Source organism: Micromys minutus (genome assembly GCF_963924665.1).
Source record: "Micromys minutus genome assembly, chromosome: 1".
In the NCBI taxonomy this organism is placed as follows: Eukaryota; Metazoa; Chordata; class Mammalia; order Rodentia; family Muridae; genus Micromys; species Micromys minutus.
In genome coordinates, this window is record NC_137969.1 from 63,843,886 (window position 1) to 63,871,674 (window position 27,789).

A 27,789-nucleotide genomic window follows, 5' to 3' on the forward strand; every position below is an offset into this window, starting at 1 on the left:
AAAAACAAAACAGAAAAGCTCTCTCTAGGACCAATTATTTTCATTTTAACTGCAAATATAGTGCAAATCACAAATATTTAAAATTTGCACAGGGGATCCCACACGTTAGAAGCCTTCCCACTGCTGTCCTGAAGGGCTCCCCTTCACATTCTCCACCTTCCAATACACCGACCTCTTACTCATCAGAAGAATTCAATTTCTAAAATCCAAGTTGTATTCTGGGTATCTGTGGTATCACTCACCATAGTAGTGGGAGCTTGCTAAACACATGTGAGACCCAATGGATAGCCCCAGCATCGCCTGTGAGACCCAACAGTTATCCCCAGCACCACAAAACATCGATAACAGCAGCAACATCCCACCCAAGCATGCAAGGCCTCCCTGCTGTGAGTTTCTTGCCCTCATTTCACCTCTGTCCCTTCTCAGCCACACCTTTCACAGCCTAGTCACTCTGCTGTGATAGGGCACTTTTAAGGATTTAGAAATTGTATATGTATGGGCATTTACATGTATACAACTCTTGCATGTCTGAGGCCTTCAGGGGCCAGAGGAAGGAGCTCGGATTCCCTGGAACTGGAGTTTCAGACTGTCGTGAGCTGCCCTGTGGATGTTGGGGACTGAACAAAGGTCTTATGGGAGGGCAGCCAGTGCTCTAAGGGCTCCAGCATCTACTCATCCTGACTAGCCCAGCTCAGGAGCTGCCTCCTCTTCTCTGTTGCTGACTGGGCAAAGCTAACTCTTAGACATGTCTGCTCTGACGGTACAAAACCCCATGCTTGTATCTGAATACTCACTTCTGTCCTTTCACCATGGCTCTCTTTAGGACAGGCATTAGGGAGTCTTTGTTCCTTCAGCGGCTAGTAGGCCTCTTGGCATCCAGTTAGAGCTTCCTAAGCTCTTGCCATATTGACTTCTCTTTGTACTCAGCTGAATCACTGAGTAAAAGGTGTTAGCTACCTGACCAAATTACAAATCATCTAAGGCCACACAGTGTGTCCACCACCATTATCCATCAAATTTCCTACCAGCCATGCACTTAGGGTCAACAGTTGGTGGGATGAGGGGTGTGATGTCATACCTGGTGGAGGAAGAGGGGAAGTGCCCTAGAATCCATCTGCTCCACCTCTCCGCGGATCAGTGAGAAGAGTGGCTGCAGCGCTGGTGCTTTGGGTGGGTCATTCGCATTCACTCCGGCAGCCTCCCCGTCCCCAGCAGCCTGTGACTGCATTACAGGTACAGCGTCACCTATAGAAAGTGAGAGGAACGACCACATTAGGCTAGACCTCGTCATGGAGGAATGCTTTTAAACTAGCACTCAAGTAAAAGTAACCCAGAGCCCGAAAGTTGCTGTCCTTCGGTGGTTGATGCTTTGCTGTTGCTAGGAGCACTGAGGTAACCATTTCTACAGAACTCTCACTGAGGACCAGTAAGAAGGGGCTGAGGAATCAAGGGTTCACTTCCCAATCATGAAAGCCCAAGACAATACCCAGAAGTCCTGTTTTTTTTTTTTTTTTTTTTTTTTTTTTTAAAGCTGGGCATGGTAGCACACTCTGTTAATCCCACTGCAAGAGGGACAGGAACGGGTGGACTCCTGAGGCTTGCTGGCCAGCCAGCCTAGCCCTCGGTGAGGTACAGCCTGGGAAGAGACTATGTCTGAGGAAAAACAAAAGTGGCTGCTGCTTGAGGACTGACATCTACTGTTGTCAGGCACACAGACACACACAGAGACACACAGGAACACACAAGGCATATCATAAAAAGATAAAGAAATACATGTAACTTACTGCCTGATCAAAAACTTGATTCTCCTAGTAGTAGAAAGGTACACTATACCCTGAGGTTCTGGTTTACCTCAAATGAGAAAGCCCTGAACAGAAAGGTAAACCTGTCACCCTGTGAGACAGCTAAACAAACGGAACCTCCTCAACATTAGAGCTACTTGTAGGTCCCAGGAGACCATGGGGACTCAGTTAGCAACACTAACCCCAGTGAGGTGATTTCTCTGGAGAGAAAGCCCTGCAAACTTCTGAGCCGTCACCGCTAATTGCTGAGTCTAGCCAGGGCCTGTGAGAAGCACCCACGATTCCCACTTTAACTGTTATCAATGCTAGCTAACCTCATCCTTCACCAGAACCTCAGTATTGATTCTGATGTTCATGTTCAGATCAAGTGAGCTACTGATCGCTGGGGCTACCATCATTCAGCTGGTCTGTCTCAGAAAGGATCTTTCCTAGTAGTAGAAGACAAGTAGCCCTTTCCTTCCTTTGACAATGTACCCCAAACCCTGCCTTTCTCTGTCTATCAAATAAACCCAATGCTCTGGTGGACTAGCACACTCTGTACATCTCTAGGGAAAGACTCCATACCTTTCTGAGCTGTTGCACATTTTAAAAACCGGAAGAGTTCTCATCCACTCCTACCTGTTTATGCTCCACTCTAACACACACACATATCATGAGCTGCAGGGATGTGTCACCCACACCTATATCTTACATCTTGTAACAAATGTTCTCTAGTGAGGCAGAGTCCATAAGTCAAAGAGCTCTGAACAGGAGGAGCCAGGGTCCAGTTACATCATTATCTTTCAGAGTGACTTAGAGTAGAATGTTGCTCACCATAAATGGAAATGAGTTCTCTAATCTTTCCCAGATCTGATCAGCTAAAACAGTCAAGATCCTCACAGAGATTTTGATGATTCAGTAATACACAAAGTACTGGCCTGGTGGTGTACATTTGTGACCTCAGCAGTTGGCAAGCAGAAGCAGGAAGATGAGGTTCTATGCCATCTTGAGCTACACATGGACTTTGAAGCCAGAGTGGGCTACAAGATAATCTGTCACAAATAACAACAGCACCGGAGAGCTAGATATGGGAAAACCCTGAGGCTTGCTGGCTAACTACTGTAGGCAACCGCTGAGCTCTGGGTTCAGTGAGAGACTGTCCTCCTTAGGGTTGCAATTGCTATGATAAAACACCACAATCTAAAGCAACTTGGGGAGGTAAGGGTTTATTTGACTTATGCTTCCACATCACTGTTCATCATGGAAGGACATCAGGACTAGAACTAACAGGCAGGAATCTAGAGGCAGGAGTTGATGTAGAAGTCATGGAGGGATGCTGCTTACTAGCTTGCTCTTCATGTTTTGCTTAGCTTGCTTTCCTATAGAACTCAGGACCACAAACCCAGGAATGGCACCACCCACAATAGGCTGGCCCTTCCCCATCAATCAATCACTAATTTAGAGAATGCTCCACAATCTTGCCTACACATCCATCTTATGAAGGCATTTTGTCAATTGGGGTTTCCACTTCTGATGACTCTAGCTTGGGTCAAGTTTGTTAGCATCTGTCTAAGCTCCACCTCACAGTTACCTACATAGCAACAGCCAGGTATCCCTGACACTATAAAAGGGGTTGCTTGCCCACTCCATACTCTCTTGCTCTCTTACCCTCTTCCCATTTTGTCTCTTCTCTTCCCATCCAACCATGTGCTTTCTCTCTCTCTCTCTCTCTCTCTCTCTCTCTCTCTCTCTCTCTCTCTGTCTCTCTCTGTCTCTCTCTCTCTCTCTCTGCCTCTACTACCCTCTTAACTCCCCTCCCCATGCCCTGAATAAACTCTATTCTATTCTATACCATCATGTGGCTGGTCCCTCAAGGGAAAGGGATTCCCAACATGAGCCCCACAGAGGCACCCCCTTTCCCCACACTTCACCACACCTCCATAGAACATATCCCCCTCTCTTTATCTTTCTATAAACACATAAAAGTTGGCATAAAACAAGCCAGGACAGAAACTCAGTCAATGAAATATAAAACAATAAGGTGGACAAGTAATCAATGACACCTGACAGATGTTGGACCTCCACAAATATACAAAATTAACAGCATTTTTTTAAAAAAAAGAAATGTGAGGTAGTGGGAGTTGCTCAATGGTATGAGGCCTGGTACCACATTCCTTGCACAGCTAAAATTTTAAAAAATGAGAAAGAAGAGAAGAAGGAAGAAGAGGAGGAAGAAGAGGAAGAGGAAGAAGAAAGGAGAAAGAATTTTTTTTTTTTTTTTTTTTTTTTTTTTTTTTGCCCAAGAACCAGAGAAAGGACAATCCGGATACCAGGCAGCCTAATTCCAGCACTTACCTCCTGCCAAGTTAAACTCTGATTCTCTAGCTTTGTTTTGGCTTCTCTGCAGCATGGGGAGCATAGCGTCTACTTTCTAAGGTCACTACCCCTAAATAAGCCAGGGGAGACAGATGGAGAAAACAAGGTATGCCCCCAACCCTCATGGTCACGCAAAAGATCATTAAGACTTTAAGACGGAGGCAGGAGATTTAGATCCAGGTGATCCTTTGTTGCATAGGAAAGTTAAAACTAGCTTGGACTAAGTAAAAGACCCTTCCCCCCAAAAGCAGAATATAAGAATTAAAAGTAGCTTGGCATGGTGGTGCACGCCTTTGATCCCAGAATTAAGGAGGCAGAGGAAGGTGAATCTGTGAATTCCAGGCCAGCATACTCTACAGATTAAGTTCCAGAACAGCCAGGGCTACACAGAAAAAACCCTGTCTCCAAAAAAACAAAACAAAAAACAAAACAAAACAAAACCGAGCAAAACACAAAACAAAACAAAAGCCTAACAAGTAAAAACACTTAAAAAGAAGCAGGTAGGACAGTTACAGACTTAGTTCAATGTTCACCAACACTGTTAGTGTGAACACGAACACGAGTGGGTTCATGTCCCCTGTATAGTAACACGCGATTGCTTTCCATGTTGGAAAGCAGATGTCTCAGTCAGACACTCGTTTCCTTCACATTTTCCCATGGCTTCACTTCTCCTTTCTTCTCCGCACTGAATGGGCTTGTTTTAGTGGGGCAACAATTAAGAAGAGAAACACATAGACTTACAGACTAACGTGATGTGAACAAGCAAGCACCTTTCTTTGTACTAAATGACTTTATCACAACTACTTGAACATTCTCAGTGTAATTTAGAAGCTCTGTGGTTGTCCTTGTGTATTTCATGGTCATTTTGATATTGTTACATCTGGCAACAATGTTTCACTTTAAGAAGGCTAATTATGTGTCATGAGTTATCACTAAAATTCTTTATGGTACATAAAAAGTTCTCTGGTAAAAACACATTTATAGTTAAGCAAGAAAATCAAAACATGAACTACCACATGCAATTTTCCATTCACTATAAAGTCTCATTCAATATAAAGAAGGCTCTGTGTTACTGTTCATGAATCCAGATGGTTAAAGAGAAAGAAGAAACTCTATTTACCTTCCTTTGCAAAACCATGTGATTTACAGTTAAAGTACCCACCAAACAAGGTGGGGATGCTATTTATACATTTTGCAGATGACAGGCAAATTCATAAGCCCTAATTTAACTTAACACCTGTCAACTTTATTAAGCTCTAAAAAAGAGAACACATTTGTCTGTTAAGGTTTTATTTGTCTTTTATCATTGAATTTAGCAAAAGACTGAAAACAATTTTATTTGATTTAAAAATTTGTAACAGCTTTGGGGCAAATATGAGGCAGTTTATCTTGACCGAGATAGATTGGTCCTGTTCTGTGTCCTTGGCACACAACCGATCCATTTAGCTTAGAGCCCGGCGGTTGTCAAGAAGCACTTTGCAGACAGAGCCAAGGGATATCTCCTAACAGCTTTTGTCTCAAAATGCCAGGACTGCACCCCAGTGTGCATGCCCCTCTAGTAACTGCCATCTGTGAGCTCAGATGAGATGTGACTGTTGGGTTCCAAGCGGAGGAATGGTGTGCCTGGATCGTTTAAAGGTAGAAACCAGAAATGTGAGACATTGTCTCAGACATTATCCCAGACAAATAAGACCGGAAGGATCTGGAAGCCAGCAATGACCAGGAGGGCGTAGTAGTGATGGAGCCCTGGAGTTAGGTTTTCAAAGCAAAATGGCAGAAGAGGCTGCCTCACTCTCCCATGTCCCTTTATCTGATTTGTCTCTGTTACCTGAAGGACCAACACAGGTGTTTGTCTCTGTGTCATCTAAGTAGGAACTCCCCCTACCCCCCACCCCAGAGCAGGAAAGTGGCAGACTCTTAATGTAAATTATTGTCAGGTGATCAGAAAGTCAACTCATTAGGTCACAAAATGACATTTGAAGCTGGAGAGGAAAAGCCAGGAGCAATGTTACCTTCAAGAAAGCAGGGCATTTGAGGGTGCCCATGTGATCAGCAAATTACAAAGCCAGTCACAGTTGTTGATAAGGACAAATTCTTACTTAGAGAAAGCCCTGGGCTTTCACTTCTATGATCTGCAGTGAGCAGGAAGAAAAAACTGAGGCAGAACCACAAACAGCCTGTTAGAAGAGAGCCCAGAGCCAAGCTGGAAAGCCCAGAAAAGGAACCCAAGCTAATCCAGTGAAGAAGTGCCACCCACCCCTCTGCTTCCCAGAGTCACTGCCAGCACAGGGTTCACCATGTCCAGTATCTAATAACAGAAGTCTTGAAGTGTACAGAGAAACCGTGGAATGGCCTGCATAAGGAAAGAAATCAAAGGATGGAGAATGGTCCTAAGGAAGACTAAACACCAGGCCTACCAAAAAAAAAAAAGTAGGTTACCAGTTTCAAAAACGCTGAGACGGAAGGAAGCAAAGAGTTAAAAAAAAAAAAATCCTACAGGAAACAGGAAAGCAAAGCAGAGGAAGGCTAGGAAAGAGACAGGCTGACGAGGGGAATTACCGGTTAATACACATGCATGCTCTGGCATGGCTTGAGTTTTGGAAATAGACACCAGCGAAGACTATGCATGCTATGAATCTAATTAGTCACTGAATGAACAGAACCATTTTGGGAAGTGAGTGGTTAAAGGCAAATTTATGTTTTACAGTAATAAAAATAGTAAATGAAAAAAATATGTTCAGCTCTGATTTTGCTACGATTCTCTGAGCTGCTGCATAACTTACTTTTCTTCAAACTGCTGCAGCCTAGAATGCTGTATCCATCTCGGCCACAGTCCTGCAGACAACCTGGTGCAACACAACCATGGGGTCTATACAGTCCCTATCCTAGACCTTCTCCCACGCTTCTCACTGACGCCAGAGTGCTCTCCATTTAAATATCATCACTGCCTAAACACACCACAGAAGTCACAGCACCAGGACCAGTATATAAGTAAGATAAACCTGAAACAAAAACAAAGTCCTTCAGCCCTAACCTGGGGTCAAAGGGATGCATTATGTAATTATGGTGTAATTATCACTTGCTCCTTGTGGCTGGGTCTCCTCCCATGTCCTTAGGCTACGGACAGCCTCTGCCTTCTGAGGGGGCAGGACACAGCAGGGCTATGGTGAGGAGGTTAGGCTGGGGTCATGCCATGCTATTAACACATGGTAATAAAGTAATTAATGGTAAAGAACAACAGAGGTGATTCACACAGGCAAGGAACAGTCACCAGGTTCTATCTTAGGTAGCATCTCTTGTTATTGTTTTTGAGACTGGATCTTCTCAACACACAGACACAGCTGGCCTGGGGCTCACTGTGCAACCCAGGCTGGCCTTGAACTCATGAGTGATCTCCTGCCTCCTCCTAAGTGCTGGGATTACAGGCATGAGCCTCCGGTCAGCTTTAGGTGGCAGTTTAAAATGACTGTTAACACTTGGACTGTGAAGACCACGCCTCTCATCTGCTAAATTCTCTGCTTATTAACTGCGGTCAAGGCAGACTCCGGACAAGAATGCCACACCGCTAAGAGAACCCTCTCATTCTCTGGTAAATGTCACAGAGGGCGTTCCCTCTTGCAAAAGTTGCAAACCTTTTTATAGCTTGTTTGCTTAGCTGAGCACTTAAAGAGGATGGCTAGAAGTAAAAGCTCCCATAAATCACAGTGAGCCACGACCTGTATCTACCTTAGTACCAAGTACCATTTCCTCCAGCTAGACTTGTCTTGAACTTAAAGATCTTATTGATTTTTTTTTTCCCTTTCAAATACAGGGCTCATTAAATCAGTCAGTGTTTCAGCTACACTGTAGATTTGAAAAGCACTTCACAAAATGAAAACTCAAAGGGGATTTGCTTGTCACTGAGAGCACTGGTGGGCCAGTCTCTCCGTCTGGAGCCCTGACGTCGTCTTAGCAGGTGACCCCGGCAGCCACACCTGCAGGTGACCCCCCACCTCTCCCCCGGCAGCAGCACCCATGCCACCAGTGAGCTCCCTGCTATCTCTCCAGTTCTGTCCCTTTCTAGAGCTTGCTGCAGGCTATTATCATTTCGTATTCATGGCACTCTTGGTACACATAAATATTTCCGGGAATTAGACTCTAAATTATGTAGAACATGCCAACTAGCACCAGTGATGGGAATCTCTAATTTCCCTCTTAGATGTTTGATTAGTTGTTCTATATTCTAAGAGGTCTTATTAAAAACTAAAAATATGCAAGGGGTTTGCCCAAGCATGCAATTAGTTATTCAAATTCCTAAACCTTAAATTAATAAAAACTCTTAAACTTTTTGTCAACAAACAACTCAACTGCCAAAGTTTGTATGAAATTAATAGAGCTTTCAATTCTGACCCAGACCTGGCTCATATCAAAATGGCCAAGTCCCACTGGGTTATCAAGGTCACCTGCTCCAGGAACACTACATTCATCAGCTATCAAATACAAAACGGTTTGTGGTTCTCTGAACAAGACTCAAAATTAAGTTACCGATCAAAGAAGTATATAGACAGGAAATGACATAAGTAAAGGCTCTTTCTGTGCCAGTCCGCAGACCTGAGTTCAATCCCCAGACTTCATGTAAAAGTGGAGAGAGAAGCAAGCCACAAAGTCCTGTGACCTCCGCAAGGTAGTATCTGCACTCGATTAGGGAACTGAACAGGGTATGTCATGAGTAATTCTCTCTCTCAACAAAGACACGGGCGCATGTTCAAGGAAACTTACAAATACTGTTTGCAGAAAAAGGGAGAGACTTACAATTTCCTTAAAAGGATTTCCCCTTTTATTGTTCTCTATTATTATTTCTATAATTCTCTAAAATCTCCTGACAATGGTTATTTTTGGAAGAACAGAATCAGATGAAAAAGAAAGATGTAGAAAGCCAGGAGTTACGTCTAAAGAAAGGCAGAAAAACACATGTAAACAGCACTTTATATGGTTCCTATAAAACGTGGTACAAATTGTCTTTTATCAGGAGCTAGAGTTTATATAACTACCACCATATTCTTCTCAAAAAGTTTTGCTGAGATGCAATTTACATGGCTTACAATGTACCTCTTGAAGTACAAAATTCAATTGCTTTACTATCAAGAGTGTTGTTTACTGTGGACAGTCCGTATTTGTGGCTTCTTTCATTAAGCATAATTAATGCTTTCAAGATTCATCCTGTGACTTGTATCAGTATTATTATTATTATTATTATTATTATTATTATTATTATTATTGAGACAGGGTTTCTCTGTGCAGCACTGGCTGTCCTGGAACTCACTTTGTGGACCAGGCTGGCCTTGAAATCTACCTGCCTCTGCCTCCCCAGTTGCTGGCATTAAAGGTGTGTGCCACTACGGCTCAGTTTAGTACTTTATTTTTTTACTGCCAAATATTATTCTGTTGTATACCATACACTTTGCTTTGTGTGTCTCTTTCTGATGTTCATTTGTGAGGTTTTTGTTGTTGTTGTTTGTTTTGTTTGTTTTTAACAATAGAGTCAGGTATACAAAGCAACCAAATGCAGTTTTGTCCTATGGGTGATGCTGGGAAGCAATTTTCTTAAACAAAGATAAGACATTAACTCTTTGTGGGGTTCATGATCCAGTAATAGTTTGGAGTAGAAAAAAAGAAAACAAAAGAGGACCCTTTAGAGAACACCTCGACAGTGACCAGTGACGGTTAGTGGTAGTACTGACAGTACTGGCTAATGGAGAAGAGGGGGGTCCACACCTACAATCCACACCAGCAGCTGGGAGGCCGAGCCAGCAGGACTACCACAAATCTGGGTTACATGCTGAGTGGCAGGATAGTCTGGGATTCTCAAGGCTGGTGAGAGCTCAGTGGGTAGAGGCACTTGCAGTCAAACCTGACAGCCTCCCTCAGAGTGGGGGGAGAGAACCAATTCACCCCGATCCTTGCCATCACACATGCACATGGGCAAACACACATTACATAGTACACACAAGCAAAAACGAAAGGCAGGCAAACATCTGAGAATCCAAATGGACATACCCATCCATTAGGCTGGTATTAACTGAATCTTCTAAAACCAATAACAAAATATTCTTAAGTATAGCCCCTAAAATATCTGCTTACCTTGATATGTTTATGTACATCTATTTTTACATATAACTGCATAAATATGTAAGTTCGGAGGTATAAATTTCTTCATTCTCACTATGTATGAGATCCCATTCCTTAGATAACCATCTGTTTTCCGGAACTGAAAGTAGTTTGGGGCAGAATCTGAAAAGCTGCACTGACAACTCCCTTAGATGCTGGTTTTTGAGCGAAGGTTTCTCTGTGTAGTCCTGGCTGTCCTGGAACTCATTCTGTAGACCAGGCTGGCCTCAAATTCTTAGAGATCTACCTGCCTCTGCCTCCCATGTGCTGTCACCACCACCGGCTTCAGACGCTGTATTTTGGAAGCACGCCTGAAATCATGACCCAGTAACTAGAAAGGGGCACATCTCAGGTCTCTGTCAGTGGACCCTGCTGACGCCCCTTTCCCCTTTCCCTGTGTCTATTCTTTACCGCCCTGGCTTGTTTGTTACTCACTGTGCCTCCCATAGTTACTGTCATGTTCAAGCCTGTTGGGAAGGTCCAAACCGGTTATTGTAACAACATATTTGTGATCTGGGCCTTGTCAGTCTCCCAAATCTCTGGCACACTATCTGCTATTTGCCCTTCACTCATCCCTTTCACTGTCCTCAGCCAAAGAAAATACGGAGACTAACACCAGGCCTTCTCTCCTTGTGCTGTGGGCTGCTCTGACATATTTCATCTGTATCCTCATCTCCTTTCTTGGCCTGCAGGTGTCCTATCTCAGCTTACACATCAATTCCTCAGGGGGGCTTTCACACCTCTCCCTGGACACTGCATGTTTGAACCCTGTCAGGGCTTCCTTCCTTTGCTAGACTGCCCCTTAGCTACTTAGCTGTCTCACCTAAGCGTGAGAAACAGAAAAGCAGGTTCACCAGCAGTTGAAGAGTAGATACCCGCTGACTAAGTGGCCCTCTGTGGTTCTACAAATTAATGTAACAGCAGTATTTATAAAGTGCAGACGTTTCCTGTTATGAAAAGCCATTGTGTCTTGGTTAAAATATTTCCAGAGTGGGCAGAATAAAGGCTCCAAAAAATGATTATGTCCCAACTCCATGAATCTATACATTACCTTGTATCAAAGAGAAACTGAGGCAGCAGATGGCTCTAAGGTTGCTCATCAGTTATCTTTGAACAGGGAGGTTATGCTGGATTGCCTAATGGGGCCATGAGGGCCCTTACATACAGAAGAGAAAGGCAGCAGCGTCAAAGTAGCATCTGTGAGGACGCTACAAGTCTTTGCTGGCTGCAACGTTGAAGGACGGAAGCCACACACTGGGCTAGAAGCTAGAAAGACAGAGCAACTGTCTAGAGTCTAGAAACCCCTTTAAGAGTCTACAAAGAACATCGTTGACTGACAGCCTCACTTTAGCCCAGAGAGCAAGGGCAGACTCCTGACCTATAGAACTATATGTTAGATACTATGTGCTTTTTTGAACTTCTAAAGATGGGGAAATTTACTAGGGGATCATGAGAATTTTTTTTTAATGAATATAGCTTGGGCTGGAGCCAAGGCTGATGGATAAAGTGGTTTTCACACAAACATAAAGACCAGAGTTTGGATCCCCAGAATTTATGTGTGACTCCACATGAATTTGGAGGACAGTTAGAAAAGTCTGTCTTAAGGTCAAAGTCAGACGTGTAAGATGCAATTGGGAGCTCATATTTTACAGCATTCCCAGTGTTATTTTAGATACCAGTCACAAGCTAGTGGGGCACTTCTGCATGACAGTAAACACTTGAGGAGATACTAGCTCAATTCTCTGTACACCAAACAGTGTGTTATATATAATATATAATAAAAATATGTATCACATATATGTACACACATACAGGCATGCACACACACACACACACACACACACACACACACACACACGACTTAAGAGAAGTACGGACAAGAGAGCTAAGGCAGCTAAAACACACTCAGATTAATTTGTTAGTTTTGACCTTCCTAAGACCTGTCACTCAGAAGAACACAAGAACTCAAACACTTGTTTTTTGGCTACTTGATGCACAGGACTCTTGTCCTCACAACAATGCTGCAGGATATGCAGTATCAGCTTCCTTGTGATAAGCAAAGGCACGGAAGGAACTGAGCTCCTGATCTCAGATCACAAAGGTAGCAGCAGCAGCAGCCACAGCTCTTCTTACTAACCGCCCAGCTCCAGGCTGCATATCCACTTCCAGGTTTTATCTTCCTCCAGCTCCCAGCCCTCTGGCCTTAGACCAGCTGGGTACAGGGAAAGGGTGGGGAGTAAAAGCAGATAGGGTGCTGAACGTGGGATGCAGGGTCAGTTTAGAAGAGTGCTCTCTACCTCTGACTCAGGAGATCTCCTGCACTGTTTTGTCTAATGCTTAGATGCCATGGTGACTGGTGCTGAGAAAACACCAAATGTTGTTATGGCAATCTTTAGACACTTCATCTGAACTTGTCTGCTAAGTCATACAAGATTTATGAGCCATTGATTGCCGGGGGCTGAGGACAGAAGGAATGGGGAATGACTGCTTATGGGCTCATAGTTTTGTTTTGTTTTACAGGGGATCCAATGCTGCACAGCTCTGTGGCTATAATAAAACCACCGCGCCGTAGGCTTTAAAAGGCAAACTTGGTGGTTTGTTAATTATATCTCCATTATAAACAACTTGCTATTATAAAGAAACCAGGCGTTAACGGATGCTGGTAAAGGGACAGAGAAAGTGTATCTTGCCCATATTTTAGTAGGGATATAAACTGGTTGAGCTGCACTGGAAAACAGTTTACCAGTTAAACATAATGTTACTTATCATGAAAAACCATCTCCCATTTATAAATGAGAGAAATGAAAGCATGTTTGTAGAGGCATTGCTCACAGTAGCCAAAAAATAAAATAACCAACATGCTTAACAGTGAGCACAGAAGTGCCTGATAAATGTGCTACCTCCGTACAACGGAGCATTTCTTGGCCATAAAAAGAAAAGGATGTAAATAAATTACAGCCAAAGTGAACCAGGAAAATGTGTTACATGAAAGAGCCCAGCCAAAAAGCCCATCTGTAGGACTCCACTGACAACAGTGTATCCAGAGAAGACAAATCTATAGAGAAAAAATAAATTAGTAACTGCCCGCAGGAGGGATGGGGCAGTCTGAGAAATCAACTGCTAATGGGTAGGGAGCTCATTGGGGGATCTCATGTTTTGAGATGGCCAGCTCTGTAGTCAGCTGACCTGGAGTTCACTATGTAGCCACATTTGGCAATTCTGTAATTCCAGTTCTCAAATGCTGGGATTATAGGTGTGAGCCACCACTCCCAGATAGGTTTCAGTTCTTACAGACAGCACTATCACACTGGGGAGGCAGACAGCATGTCTTGAAGGACAATAAATCTAGTACACACGGCACTGTGTATATCATGCTTACCATCAGCTTTTATGAAAAATGTATTCGCACCCCTTACCAGAGATTATAGATTTTAAGCAAACACAGAAAGAACAAAGGAATATGAACAGCCAAGCTATGGTTTATCTTTACTAGAGCCAAATTACCTCATTAAATGAGGAATAATTAACAGGCTACACGAGTGCTTGCATGTTTGTAGACACGTGTGTACAGGTATATGTGTGCAGGTATGTGCACAGATTGGTAGGCCAGCAGTTAAGGCTGGGTGTTTTCCTTAATTACTCTTCATTCTATTTACCGAGGCAAAGTCTCCTACTGAACCCAGAGCTTGCTAATGCAGCTGATCCACGTAGCCAGCTAGTCTTTTCTTTTACTAATAATATGGAGGTCCATGTGGGCCACCAGACCAATCTGATATTGTGTGGTCGCAAGGGTCTGAACTCTGGTTCTTTTGTTTGTGCAGCAAGAACTTACTATATCTACTGATCCAGGTCCCAGCCCTGAAGTTTTATAGTTGACTCTAAATTTTAAGGCTACACATGGAAACCAGGATATAGAGTAACATTTCTTATCAGCCAAAGTCCAAGTGAGCTGAAGGGAGGAGGATACATTCACTTAATTCACTAGGCCTCCTGAAAGCACTGCTGGACTGGGTCAGGTGTGTTCTAGAATTGTCCAGGCCAGCCTGCCTCTGACAAACCAACAATCACAAAATCAAACAAACAAGCAAAACCCACCACTGATGGCCTTTTCCCACAAGGGCCTGGTGATTCAGACACAGAACTCAAGAGCTGTGTTTTTGACAAACTGTATTCTGAAGAAAAATCTGAATTGCTTTGTAACCAAAGATAAACAGATATTAAAACCAGATGCCTTACTCAACACTGGTACATGTATGCTACTAGTTCACTTTGCAGAGTGAGGCAGAGAAATCCTATTGGAAGCTGTACTAGCACAGACAGCAACCAAAGCCATGGTGATGCAGAAGGAAAATATAAGGTCAGCAGACTAAATAGTTCATATTCCTCTATAGACTCTGACTCTGCAGGGACAAATGCTATGCAAGAAGCACACAGTAGGACCTACAGGTGCTGCTGCACACCAACACTAGGAGTACAGCAAATAGAAATGTTTATTTTTGTTAGAGGAGAAGGCCTCACCTGGAGGTACGCTCTTAGGAGCACCTTTTTTGGCCCTTGGACTTCTTTTTTCAGGTAGCTTTTTGTCCTGTCCTAAGGAAGGCGGGTCATCTTTGGGACCTTCGTTTGGAGTATTTTCTGAGTTCTCCCTGGGGGCTGCCTCGCAGCTGGACATGCAGCTTTCGTTATTGTTGAGACTGTCCTGTTCAGACACTGTGGCTCTTCCCATGGTGCCGTCACTGGTGGTCAGATGCGCAGGCCCGTCTCTGGCAAGCTGATTTTCATTTTCATCTGAGACAGAAGGCAAGCGTGTCACTCTCCTTTCCACGCTGTCCCCCGGATGACATCCATCTTGTGGCTCTATCTGCAGACTGTATGTAGCAGAGTCGCTGTCATCCATTAGCGCATCTTTTGTGGAACTGTTTAGCGTCTCATCAAAGTCCTTCCATGCCTGCAAAGACAAAAAGGAGTTATTTGAGGCTACTTCACTCCCTAACCTCTGGGGACATGTGGCTTACAGTGTCCCACTTTTCACTGCATTGGAGTTAGGAAAGGAAGGAACTTCATTCTTCCCACTTCACCGGCCATCTCACGACGGCTTCACAGTTGTGGTCCTGGGCAGCATACTCCATTAGGCCAGAGTGTACACTGCCTGCACACTACCCTTCCTAGGTGCTCCGGCGGTTCTGAGTGGGCATCAGACTGGGGCTGCTGACTTAAGGAAAGAAATTCTTGGCTATGCGGGCTATCTGCCAAAAATCAATCACGATACCCCTGCACACTTGCCAGAAAAGTAAGGGCTAGCAGTGGAAGTCTTCCTTTGACTAAACAGCAGCAACATTTACAAGTGCTGTTTGTGTATTTATTTTCTGGAAGGAAATGAACCTCACAACTGCCAGCAAAATCATTTTAAAGAGAAAGGGTGGCTGGAGAGACAGCTGGATGGTTAAGAGCCCTAGCAGCTCTTACAGAGGACCCAGGTTCAGTTCCCACCAGCAGCTCACAACTGTCTTTTAACTCCAGGTCCCCCCAAATCAACATATATGCAGGCAAAACACCAATGTACATAAAAAATAAAATCCTAATTTATGATGAAGAGATGGCTCAGTGGTTAAGAGCACTGACTGCTCTTCCTGAGTTCAATTCCCAGCAACCACATGGTGGCTCACAACCATCTGTAATGAGATCTGATGCCCTCTTCTGGGGTGTCTGAAGACAGCAACAGTGCACTCATATAAATAAATAAATACATCTTTAAAAAGGGAAGGTGGTAATAATTAACTCTAGGCTGCTTAAATAGCTACAAAAGTGTCTGTAGGTCTCATGTTCTTGAGTGGTTGAGGCAGGAGAATGGTTTGAACCTAGAGTCTGAGGTCAACCTGGACAACAAGACAGTAGCACTTGAAATACACAAGCTGAACAGATCTATAAAAGATCAAAAGCCCTTTATCAGCCATTTCTAAAAAATCTTATCATTCAAAGGTTCATTTTAAGGAAAAGTTTGCCAGCCAGATTACTTATGCTTGCCTGGCATTATTTCTGGGTCTGAGTCAACTATTCCAGTAATTCTGGAAAAAAAAAACAAATTCCTGTAACCATCTAAAAATATCACAAAAATAAATAAAATTTTTAAATCACCTAATTGATAGCACTTTTAAAAACATCTACAAATGGGTAAGTTGAAATTCTTTTAAAAAAAAAAAATCTAAGTAGGGGCTGGAGAGATAGCTCTGGGGTTAAGAGCATGCTCCGCTCTTGCAGAGAACCCAGGTTCAATTCCTGATGCCCACATAGTGCCTCACAAATATCTAGGAGATCCTATGCTCTCTCCTGACCTCTGCAGGCACCAGGCACACATACGGTTTACATCCACACAGGCAATCCACACATAAATAAAAAGAATAAAAATAAAATCTCGGAAGAATAACTAAGAGCATGCAAATAATGTACACTCCTCTTTAAAGCACACAAGCAAGGGCTGGTGGTGCAGCTGACAGCGCTTGCCTAGATAGCAAGGAGTTGTGGGTTCGACCCTAGTGCCATAAAGCCTGGACACAGTAGCAGTGCCTGACATCCCAGTACGAGGGAGGCAGAGGAGGTGAATCAGGAATGTAATGTCCTTCTCACCCATTTAGCAATTCAGGAACCAGACCGCAGTACATGAAAACCTATCTCAGAAGATGGATGTACACAAATATACCATATACACACATATATAGCACTTACATGTTAAAAAGTCTACAATATTAATCCTATAAAATGCACTATATACTTGTGACCTATTTTGTAACTGACATATTATTTCATACATTAGATCATTCTTAGAAAAACATAAAAATGTCTGAATCTGGCTGGTATCATTCTCCTTAAAACATGCACAGTATCTCTACTGACTTTATTTCTGGTTTTTGTTTTGTTTTATTGTTGTTGAGATAGGGTCTCTCTAGATAGCCATGGCTGTTCTATAATTCACTATGTAGATCAGGCTAGGCCTCCAATTTACAAAGATCTGCCTGTCTCTGTCTCTGAGTGCTCGGATTAAAGGAGTGTGCCACCGCTGCCGTCAACACCACTACCACCACACCACCGAACTTGTATTTCTACTTTAAATCACCTCAGTTGCTTTCTAGTTGAGACCATGAGAAAGTACTGTAGCCTGTGTACACCTTAAGTACAGTATTTATCTTCTGACTGTAAGAGAAGGCCACACACTAAGGGAATCTAGGACAGAAGAGACAGAAGCAGATGAGGGAGGCCGGCAGCCACCACTTGGTGAATCTTCACACACATACTATGGCAGCCACTTCATGGATCTGACCTTGGGACTCAAAACAAGGCCACACTGAAGGTGCTCACATTGTTTGAAATGGAGAAATAAAACAACTAAGGTTGTAATCCTGGAACCGGAGCAGAGCTGGACCCAGAACTACGTATTCCTGGTTCAGGTCCTAAGCAGTTCAGACTGCTGAGGGGGCACACCTTCCTTGCCGTTTTCCGAGCAGCGTGGGAAACATTAGGTGAATTATGTAGCAACTGCACTGCTCATTTTCCACATCTGGATGACCGCAGGACTGTTGAGTACCTGTCTGGAAGGGTCGAGTTTTTGTTCTGTTTTGGTGATGCCAGGGATTAACCCAGGACTTCTACAGGTGAATGCTCGTTCCAGGGCTGAGCCGCAGCTCCTAACCATTTTTCATTTCACACTCTAGTGTGTGTCTTTGTTGTGTGTCTGTGTGTGCAGGTGCATCCATGCCGGCCTGCCTATTCCTCTGTATGGGCTTGTGTGTGCCCAAACACATCTACAACAGCTACAGAACAACCCACAGGAGACTTCTACCACATTGGTTCTAGTTGTGCTCAGGTCACTAGGATGGCACAAGGGCTTTTATTCATCACTGAGCTCCTAACTTTGCTGATTTTTTTTTTTTTTTCTGAGACAGGATATTGCCAAGTTGCCTGGCAAAGACTTCAAATCTGCTACATAGCCCTGGCTGGTCTTGAACTCATGATTCTAATGCCCAGCCTTCTGGTATGCTACCCAAAAGGTCATTGGTAATGCTTAGGTAACAGGACAGGTAAGGCACTTAGGAGAGTACTTGGTCCACACAGCAAATGCTTAATAAATGTTGTTAGCATTCTATCTAAGCTTCACAGTTACCTGGCAACATCCAGGTAAGCCTTACTCACTATAAAAGGGGCTGTTAGGCCCCTCCTCTTTCTCTTGCTCTCTTACCCTTTCCCCCCTTTATCCCTGTCTCTCTGTCTCTGTATCTCCTCCTTTCTCTGCCCCTATCACCCTCTTAACTCCTTTCCCCATGCCCTGAATAAACTCTATTCTATACTATATCATCATGGGGCTGTCCCTCAGGGGGAAGGGATGCCTCAGCATGGATCTTTGTATTTATCTTTTTATAAACATATCAGATGTTACTTCCCAAGCAGACTTGCAATGCAGAATGCACTGGTGAGTAACTCAAGGGACACGAAACCTTACTGTATAGTCAAAAACAGCTTTTCCAGATATTCTAGAACTGACCAGGCTCTGGATGATAAACAGTGCTAACCAGCTTCATTACAGAATATTAATTTATAATGGCAGATTCTCAGTCAGCCCCTGTAGTACTTACATGTATCCTCTGAGTATCCTTTTTCAGGTGACTAAGATATCTAAAGATTATCGGTTAGAACTACTTGGTGAAATCTGGGAAGATAGCTCAGTGGATAAAACGTTAGTCTTTCAAAAGTGGGGACATGGTCTGACTCCCAGAACCTACATTTTCAAAGCCATCACACCTTTAACCCCAGCATTTGGGAGGCAATTGCAGACAGATCTCTTGAGTGTAAGGGCTACACAGCAAGACACTGCCTCAAAACAATAACCAACCAACAAAGCCACATGTGGGTGTATGTGCTTGTGACTCCCACTGTTAGGAGGCAGAAACAGGCAGATCAACTGGGCTCACTGACCAGCTAGCCTATTCTATTCAGCTAGTACTGGTATGTATGTATGTATGTATACAGCTCTAAGAAACACATCTGAGATCTGGCTTCTGCATGTACATGTGAGCACATAAACACATATACATAAGCACAAGACTCTGGGCATGGTGTACACACCTGTAATCCCAACATGAGAAAAACAGAGGCAGGAGGACCAGCACTTGAGGAATAGCCCAGCTACATGAGACCCTGTTTCAAAACCAAACAACTCCTTGGTCAGTATAATTTTACAGATCGCTGAACCTTTGTCATATACCAGGCCCTGAGTTAAAAGGATTCATACAACAGACTCAATTCTCATAACCACCCAGCAGATAGTTACTTCCAGTCCTGTCACACTGTTGAAGAAGCAGGGATTATCAGCCAGCTTAGAAATGACAGACTCAACCATTGTGTTCTGTGGACAAAGGAACTAAAAATATATTTCACTTAGTGTCTCTGCCCTCCACCCATTCTTAAACAGAGACATACCTCCCATGGCCAAGTTTAAGTCCTTTTCTCCTCCCTGAATGCTGTATCGCTGAATAAATGGGTTCCCAGAAGCCCTCTGCCTTCTGCTGAGAGACTTTCTGGGTGGTCTTGGGGTAGGCCCACACATCTAAATGAAATAGCCACTCCCAGGAACAAGTGTTTCTCTTTTGGACCTCAGGACAACTTGCCTCCTACTCTTTTGTGATGATACAGTTAGTTTAACTACAGATCAAGAGGAATTGAGAATGATACAATTAATTTAACTGTCAGTCAAAAGAAAATCCTCGCAGTTTCCAAGATTTTATTCTGTATTTTATTTTTGCTGGATACCTAGCAATACATCAGGGCATGGCTCAGAAGTCACCCAGTTTGCCTTGCTGATTTCTGTTCTCAGACTTCTCTGCATCACTGCACCAGTCTGATCTTCCCTGAGGACTCTGTGCTCTTTCAGCATGCACTTTTACACATAAGCTTTGTGAAAGCCGACAATCTACCCCTAAGTCTTGCTTGTCAGTGTCTGGCTGGCTTCCGTGGCTGTTAGACACATGGCTTATGTTTTTACTGCTTTCTTATGAAAGGGGGAGGCAAACGTGATTCCCAACTGCGGTCTGACACCGTTCTGAAAGGTAAAGAGCCAGATGCACGTGCTTGGCTCTCATCTGCACTCTTAATGCCTTGCAATTAGAAGACTTTAACTTGAACTGTAGGATAAACTTCCAGTGGACATCTAATCGCTACCAAACTCCGTCAGCTTTGGAGTTAAAAGATGTCACATTCCTCTCCTTTTCTGCCAACAATGAGAGAAAGGACTGAGTTAGAGGTTCAAACCTGTGCTAACACTGTAGTTGATTTGCGGGTCATCAGTACTTGTGAGTTTGTGTTCACACTTATTTTATCTGCACAATACGGCTGTTCTGTTAAAAGTCCTTATGTCTAGACCAAGTCTCTCCAAAACAGGAGGAACCCTGAATGACTACAACACAGACACTAACATATTTTGCCTTTTAAAAGCAAGACAGTGACTGTCCAGACTCTTGTGGCAAAATAGCATTCCAAATATGTACATGGTGTGAGTCATCTGACATGTTGACTCTTCAGCTGAAGAATTTCAAACAAATATATTCAAGGAAGGCCTATATAAAACATGGAAGCCCAGAAAACCTCAAGGAAGAAATACCAAACAAGCATTCTAAGAGTTTTAAAAAGAAGTCTTTATTTTGTTAAAAACATGAACTTAATCAAAATATAAAATTTTAATTCATTTTTCTTACATTTAAATGTAGTGCTATTAAGCAGAAGCCAGTATTAAAGTGAAAGATGCTACACAGAAATAGTTAGGTCTATGTGAGTGACCAGAAATACTTTAGGAGACTATAAATGTCATATTTCTTTAATTCATTCAGATAAGACTGAAATACTTTAACTTTCACATACCAAGTTTCCTCATAAGAACAAAGACTGACTCCTAAGTTTGAATTTGCCAATTTATAGTCAGGTCAAAAGTCAGAGATGGTGAGCCAAGACTTGGTGAGCCTCAAGTCCAGAGATGCCTGTTCCTCACCAGCTCAAAACCGATGAAGGAATTCTCCATGCCGACGACATTCCTACACTCACACTCTAGCACCTTCTCATTAGACACGCTCCAACACACATACACACACATACACACACACACACACACACACAGAGAGAGAGAGAGAGAGAGAGAGAGAGAGAGAGAGAGCCCTAACCATATCAGTACTCTGACACAACCTTCATTGTGTTCAATACTGTTTCATATAGTTTTTGCTCATGCTTGTTTTGTTTCTTGGGGTTTTGTTTTTGGAGATGGGATCTCAGTATAGTAGCCTAGGATGGCCTGGAACATGCTGTATGGCTCAGGCTAGTCTTAAATTCAAGCTCTTTCGTCTGAATGCTGGAATTGCAGCATGCTTTACCACACTCAATAGAGTTCAAATCATTTTCAAGTGTCAGTCAAAAACATTCAATTTCACATGTTAGTAATGAGGGTTGACTGCAGTACCACACTAGCAGGAAGCTTCTAGAAGTTAGCAGTATATCATATCATCCTGGGGGAGCCGACAGAGAACTTCCAGGAAAGACTGCCATTTCCTCCTGTTTTCTAAAATGAATGTAGAACATACAAGACTCAGATAATGCTTCTTAAGGTGAGATTCTATAACCCTCATTCCTTGCTGGAGAGTAGAGATGGGTGGGTGCCAGTTCAGAAATCAGGGCGGGGCTTCTCAAAACGAAGAACACAAACTTGGGTGGTACATGCTTAGGATGCCAGCACTTGGTAGGGAAAAAGATAGGACCAGATAGATGTTCAGGCTACATAGCAAGTCCAAGGCAGCCTAGGCCACATGACACCCAGCCACAATCAACAACATAATCCAAGTTAATAATAGGAGGACCAAATGACCTAACTATAAGTCCCCTTCGTGCATGCTTCAAGGACTCTAAATCCTACCACAATGATATTTGCATAGCGTGTTTACTGCTACACTTCTCTCAGCAGCTAACAAATGGAAGCAGCCCCACATTCCATCGATGCATGGACAAGAAAAAGGTGGTGCACAGACACTACAAAATGAAAAAAGAAATCCTGACATTTGCAGAAAATGGATGGACCTAGAAATTATGCTAAGTGAGATGACCAGGCTCAGAGAAGCAAGCACTACCTGTCCTCTCACACTCGGAGCCTAGACTTTAACCTGTGTGTAGGTGCACACAAGCATGTGGAAGCCAGAGGTTGACGTTGGGAGTTTTCAGTTGCTTTCCACTTCCTTTTTAGTGAGCCTAAAGCTCACTGATTTAGCTAGGCTGGCTGTCCAGCAAACCCCAGGAATCCACCTGTTCCCATCTCCCTAGTGCCAGGATTACAGGTGAGTAGTATCACACTCAGCTTCTTACAGATGTACTGGGAACTCAAACCCAGGTTGTGTGTATGTGATTAGAAAGGACTAATGTTTCTCAGTCCTTTCTACCTAAAATGTAGCTAAAATGCTTTCCTTGGGGCTCCCTCATGGACAATTTCAACATGTTGAAAGCAAATGTGAAGTCACAAGGTTTGGTTGCTGGCCTACTGGATGTTGCCTGTACACAATGACAGCGTCCAGTTCAAGAATATGCCCAGCAAGAGAAAGCAGTGCTGCATCCTATCTAATGTGTAAGGTGGTAAAATGCCAAGTGCTTTGAGTCACAGGAATCTACATGAACTGAAATGCTCATTTTACATAACTAAATCAGAATGTAAATCAATTCAGTAACTGAAGGCCTTAGGCACATATGCAACACTATATTTGAGCCTTTTATATCAGTAAATTTTATGAAATCAAAATATAGATTAAGCACTGGGCGTGGGGACACACATTTATAATCTCAGCACCCTGGAAGCAGGGGCGGCAAGAGGGTCACAGTTTGAGGGCAGCCTGGGTATAAAGAGCTGGAGACCAGCTTCAGTAACACAGTGAGACCCTGTCTCAGAACAAGGCCAATGGGTCAAGCTTGCTGCCAAGCTCACAAGCATCCACCCACAGACTAGGTAAGTGTATTTTAAAGAAAGGTTATTAGCAGCTTGCACACCTGTGAGCCCAGCACCGAGGAGGCTGCAGTACAAGGATTGCTTTGAGTTTGAGACTAGCCTGGGCTACATATAGAGAGATAAGCTAGCCTGCCCTACAGAAGAGCCCGTGTTTCACTCCAACATGCACCGAAAAAGGAGAGAGGCTTTTCCTAGTGTAGTTTCTAGAAACAATATAACATATACAGCTTGTATTGCATTTCTATTGGTCCACACCGCTCTGACACTGCCTTGACAAGGGTCAGAGTCACAGTGACTCATTCTGTGCTAATTCACTCTAGCTAATACAAGTTATGCTACAGGCATTTCCTGGCACAGACATTATAATTAGTGTAACATGACAATGTAAATACTCACAGACAGAAAGGGATGCCTTTAAAACTAATTTCTACTGCTTGTTTATTTTCAAAATGTCACCCTCAGAATTATGCATCCCCCTTTTGGGTACTTCCTCATACCCAAATATCAAAACATTTTGGGCACATTGTAAAAGTTGTATATCAAAAACAAAAACAGACTCACAGTAGGTACACATGCTGAAGAGATGGGGCGGTGTGTTGGGAGAGGGCCCTGGGAAATACCTGGAAAAAATCAAGCAGCCAAGGTGGGAAAGGAAACAGCAGGAGTGACTGGCGTGGTCGCATGTGAGTGTTACCATAAGTCCATAGCTTGCATTCTACTCCATAAATCCATACTGTTTAGAGATGAATTCTACCACAATCCCAAATTCTACTCTGTGGCATAGACACAGTCTTCAAGTCACTCTCACAGTGCAGTTACATTACAAGTAGTAGCTAGACAGAGATCTGCTTCCTAACCAAAACAATCAACAGGAATGCCAGACTCTTCCAGGCTAACAGAAAGTGATGTCCTTAAGCCTGTCTTAATTGTCAATTATACCATATTCTACAAAACTTAAGTGATTCTTTTTTCTGCTTCTTTATGTGGACAACTGAATGTCATTTCTAAAACCTTGACTCTGGTTCATTTCATGTTTCAAAGAGAAAGGATGGGTATTTGTGTGTGTGTGTGGGGGTGCATGCATGTGTGTTTTTGTGTGTGCCCATGCTGTAGGAATCTCACTAATGTTACTGTCAATCTTTTATAGCTTTGCACTGTTCAGAGACACTTGCATTCTAAAATACCACATTTTGTTTGTCCTAAAGAAAGTGCAGACAAGTCTCACTCAATACCGGGCTCCTACCCGGCTCCTCCCAGTGTTCTCAAGCCACCTCCTACCCTAAACCTTGATTCCCTTCCCTCCTCTCCCCTTCCCCCAGGCTTCTCACTCTGCCATAACTCCGTCATTTTGACTACTTGCTCTCTTGGTTCTCCTGGCTCCTGGCTGGCCATGGAGCCCATGCTCTCTTGGTCTTCTTAGCCTCCTCTGCCTTCTCTTCTTTCTCTCTTGCTCTTCGCTGTACCCACATCCTCTCATAGCCTTGGTCATGTCATGCTGGCTATGGTCAGTCTGCCCTCGGGCTCAATTCTTCTTATCTAAAGTGAATCCTTTTGAACCATACCTGGAAACACACGTGCCCTCATCTTCCTTTCTTACTGAGAGCAGTTCCGAATTTCATCTTATTTCTTAGGAATCCACACAGGCAACACAAAATCTACAGAAGAGCAACTGACTTAGACTTCAGCCACAGGGCTCTAAAGAGCTATGATGTTATCTCCTTCCTTCAGGTCTAAGATTCCTCCTAACTTCAGCACTTAGTTCTAACTTAGTTTGCAAGGTCACTGTCCTCTGCCTTCTATTCCTAGCAGTCTAAGTATCACTTTCCAGTAGAAGGGTCTGCTACAGGCAAACGTGCACATTTTCTTCTGGCATCCTATAGTCTGCCTTCCCTTATCTTGAAAAACAAAGACACAATGTTGACCTTGGAAAGGGAACAAGTTTGCCCTGCCCCACATCTGGAGAAAGACTGCTTTGAAGTGTGAACACAATCTAGGTGTCACACCTAGTGCTCTTTGTAAACCAAAGTCCCTATCTGGCCATGGTTAAAGATGTACTTCTTGCTCACAAACAAAGCAAAGTAAGTTTCCACATGGCAGCTGAACCCTGACCCCCAGAAGTGAAGTGCTTTGACTGAGCTCCCAGATGCTAATATACTCAACTCTGTCTCTGGTGAACAAGATGTATTTACTTAATGAGGGAAGAGACATTTGGACCCTGAACACTTCACACTGTACTCTAAAAGTGAATGAGGTTTAAGTTTCAATAGGAAATAAAGTATAAGCTGTATCTACAGGCTCTGCCCCAACCTTGCTTCTTTGCTACAAAGGACATTGTGATTAAGAGCAGGCAAACTCTCTGGGAATCAGTAGAAGCTGCTTATGTGAGACAGCAGTAATGTGAATATTATAAGACTAATTTTAAAATCTTTTTTTAGTTTTATTATATTTAGTGTTGGGGGGGTCATAGGACAACTTGGGAGCATCAATTCAGTTCTCCCCTTTCCCCACGTGAAGCCCCAGGAGGACCTTAGATAGCCAGATTTGGTTGTGCATGCCTTTACCTGCTGGTCCAAGAATATCTGATTTTGTTGCACACACAGAAAAAAAGAAAGAAGGGGGGGGGGCAGGTATGACCCACTCAGGAAGAATTTGAAACCAGTCTGGGCTTTAGCAGAGGAAAAATAAGTATAGAAACCAACAGCAGGAAAGATTTCTTGCAGAAGTCACAAAAAGAGCAGAATGCCAAAGAATGAATGTATAAGAATGAATGTAAGATCCAGGAGCTACCACATACTCATGACAGCATAGGGGATCATCGATTATTCATGTAGGGATTGAAATTCATGAGGAGTCAGCCTCCCAGTGGTGACATCCATTTCTGGACCTCTGTGCCCTTTGCCGCAGAAACAGATGAAACCCCATCTGTTCACCATGCCATCTGGCAGGAAACAGCAGCAGCAAGATGTACCTGTCTCTGCCTTCTCTGAAATGGCCCACGAATATGAGTTGGAACCTTCCTTCTTGTCCATCCCCAGCTCCGGCCAGAACCAGAGAGTGCTAACACAGCAGACAGGAGAGCATACCTGAACACTACTTTGCTTGCGTTCCTCCTTCAGCACTTGGACCAATACCCTAAGGAAGAGTGCCAAGAAACAAACCAGCAAACTAAGCAGGGAGCAAACAGGAGTGCAAGCCCTTAGCCACTGGACTGTGGGGGAGAAAGCAGAAGGGGATGTCATGCTGTGAGCAAGCCGAGATCACAAGAATAAATTAACTGACACTATTTTTATCTGTATGTACATATGTGTGATGTGTGCATGTGAACATGTGCCACATGTGTGCAGGGACCAGAGGAGACCAGGAGAGGGTGTCTTATTCCTTGCAGCTGGAACTTTAGATGCTGGGAACCAAGCTTGCCCTCTGTTTTTATTTTTGCATAGCTGGGAGTGGAACCTGGGACCTCACCCACACTGGGTCAGCAGCTGCAATGGTTATTTTTAGTTGTGACCTTGATACAACGATGACAGTCTCAGTGAAGGACTGTCTGATGAGGTGACCTGTAGGCATGTCTGTGGAAGACTGTCATGACTACCTTAATTGATGTGGAAAGACCTGATCTGAATGTGGGTGGTGTGGTTTCCTGGGTGGGGCCCTGGATCATATAGAGTAGGACTGAACGTGCGTGCACTTATTTTCTCTGCTCTTGACTGGATGTGCCTAGCTGCTTCAGTTCCTGTCTTGACTTCCCGGAATTGTAAGCACTCTGTCCTCTTAGTTACTAGTTGTCAGTGGATGTTATCACAGCAATAAGAAGGGACGGACCCACTTTCACATGTGTGCACCATGTACGCACAAACAAAATGAAGTTACTTCATTCAGGTATGTTATCATGGCAGCAAGAAAACTCACCAACACTTATGTCAAGAATGAATCTACCTCAGAGGACCTGGGCTGGTCTATCCTGAAAGCCTCCTCCCTAAGGACTAATTTTCATAGAACTAGAAGGCCCCATGCAAGCTTCTAAGGAGGGAAGCAACCCACAGTCCCACCCAGCTCTGATACTCATGAACCACAACACGGCAGCATGGCATGATTAACCCTAAGGATCAGTTGTGGCGTGCACACCTTGCTGGTTACTAACAGCTCTTTAATCAGTCTTAAGGTCTGCATAACAAGAAGGAAACCATGCTTGGTACAGGAAGCCTAGCCAACTACCCGGGGCCAGTGAGGTCATGGATCTTGGAGTACCTACAACCACCACTTTACCAAACCAACATAATCCTTGACTACATTCAAAATGTTTATCCTTATACCCATAGATAAATGTAGCTTTCACCCCTCATTGAAGAAACCTCTCTTTGCAACAGACAGACTATTTCAGAAAGACAAAACAAATCAAATGCAGAGAAAAAAAGATTATGTAGTGGCCAGTCCGATGGACACATTTACTAAACAGCTCTGCATCTAAGG

General features: G+C 43.5%; 1 protein-coding gene across 1 annotated transcript in view; it reads right to left on the reverse strand.

Moving 5' to 3' along the window:
- CNST (consortin, connexin sorting protein) overlaps window positions 1–27,789 on the reverse strand; it is a 77,171-nt gene that overhangs the window by 29,563 nt on the left and 19,819 nt on the right. The window contains exons 2-3 of the mRNA XM_080936267.1: window positions 14,823–15,252; window positions 1,079–1,245 (exon numbers count right to left, since the gene is read on the reverse strand). Of these exons, the coding sequence (XP_080792393.1) occupies window positions 1,079–1,245; window positions 14,823–15,201 (546 nt within the window). The 5' untranslated portion in view covers window positions 15,202–15,252. The remainder of the gene's footprint in view (window positions 1–1,078; window positions 1,246–14,822; window positions 15,253–27,789) is intronic.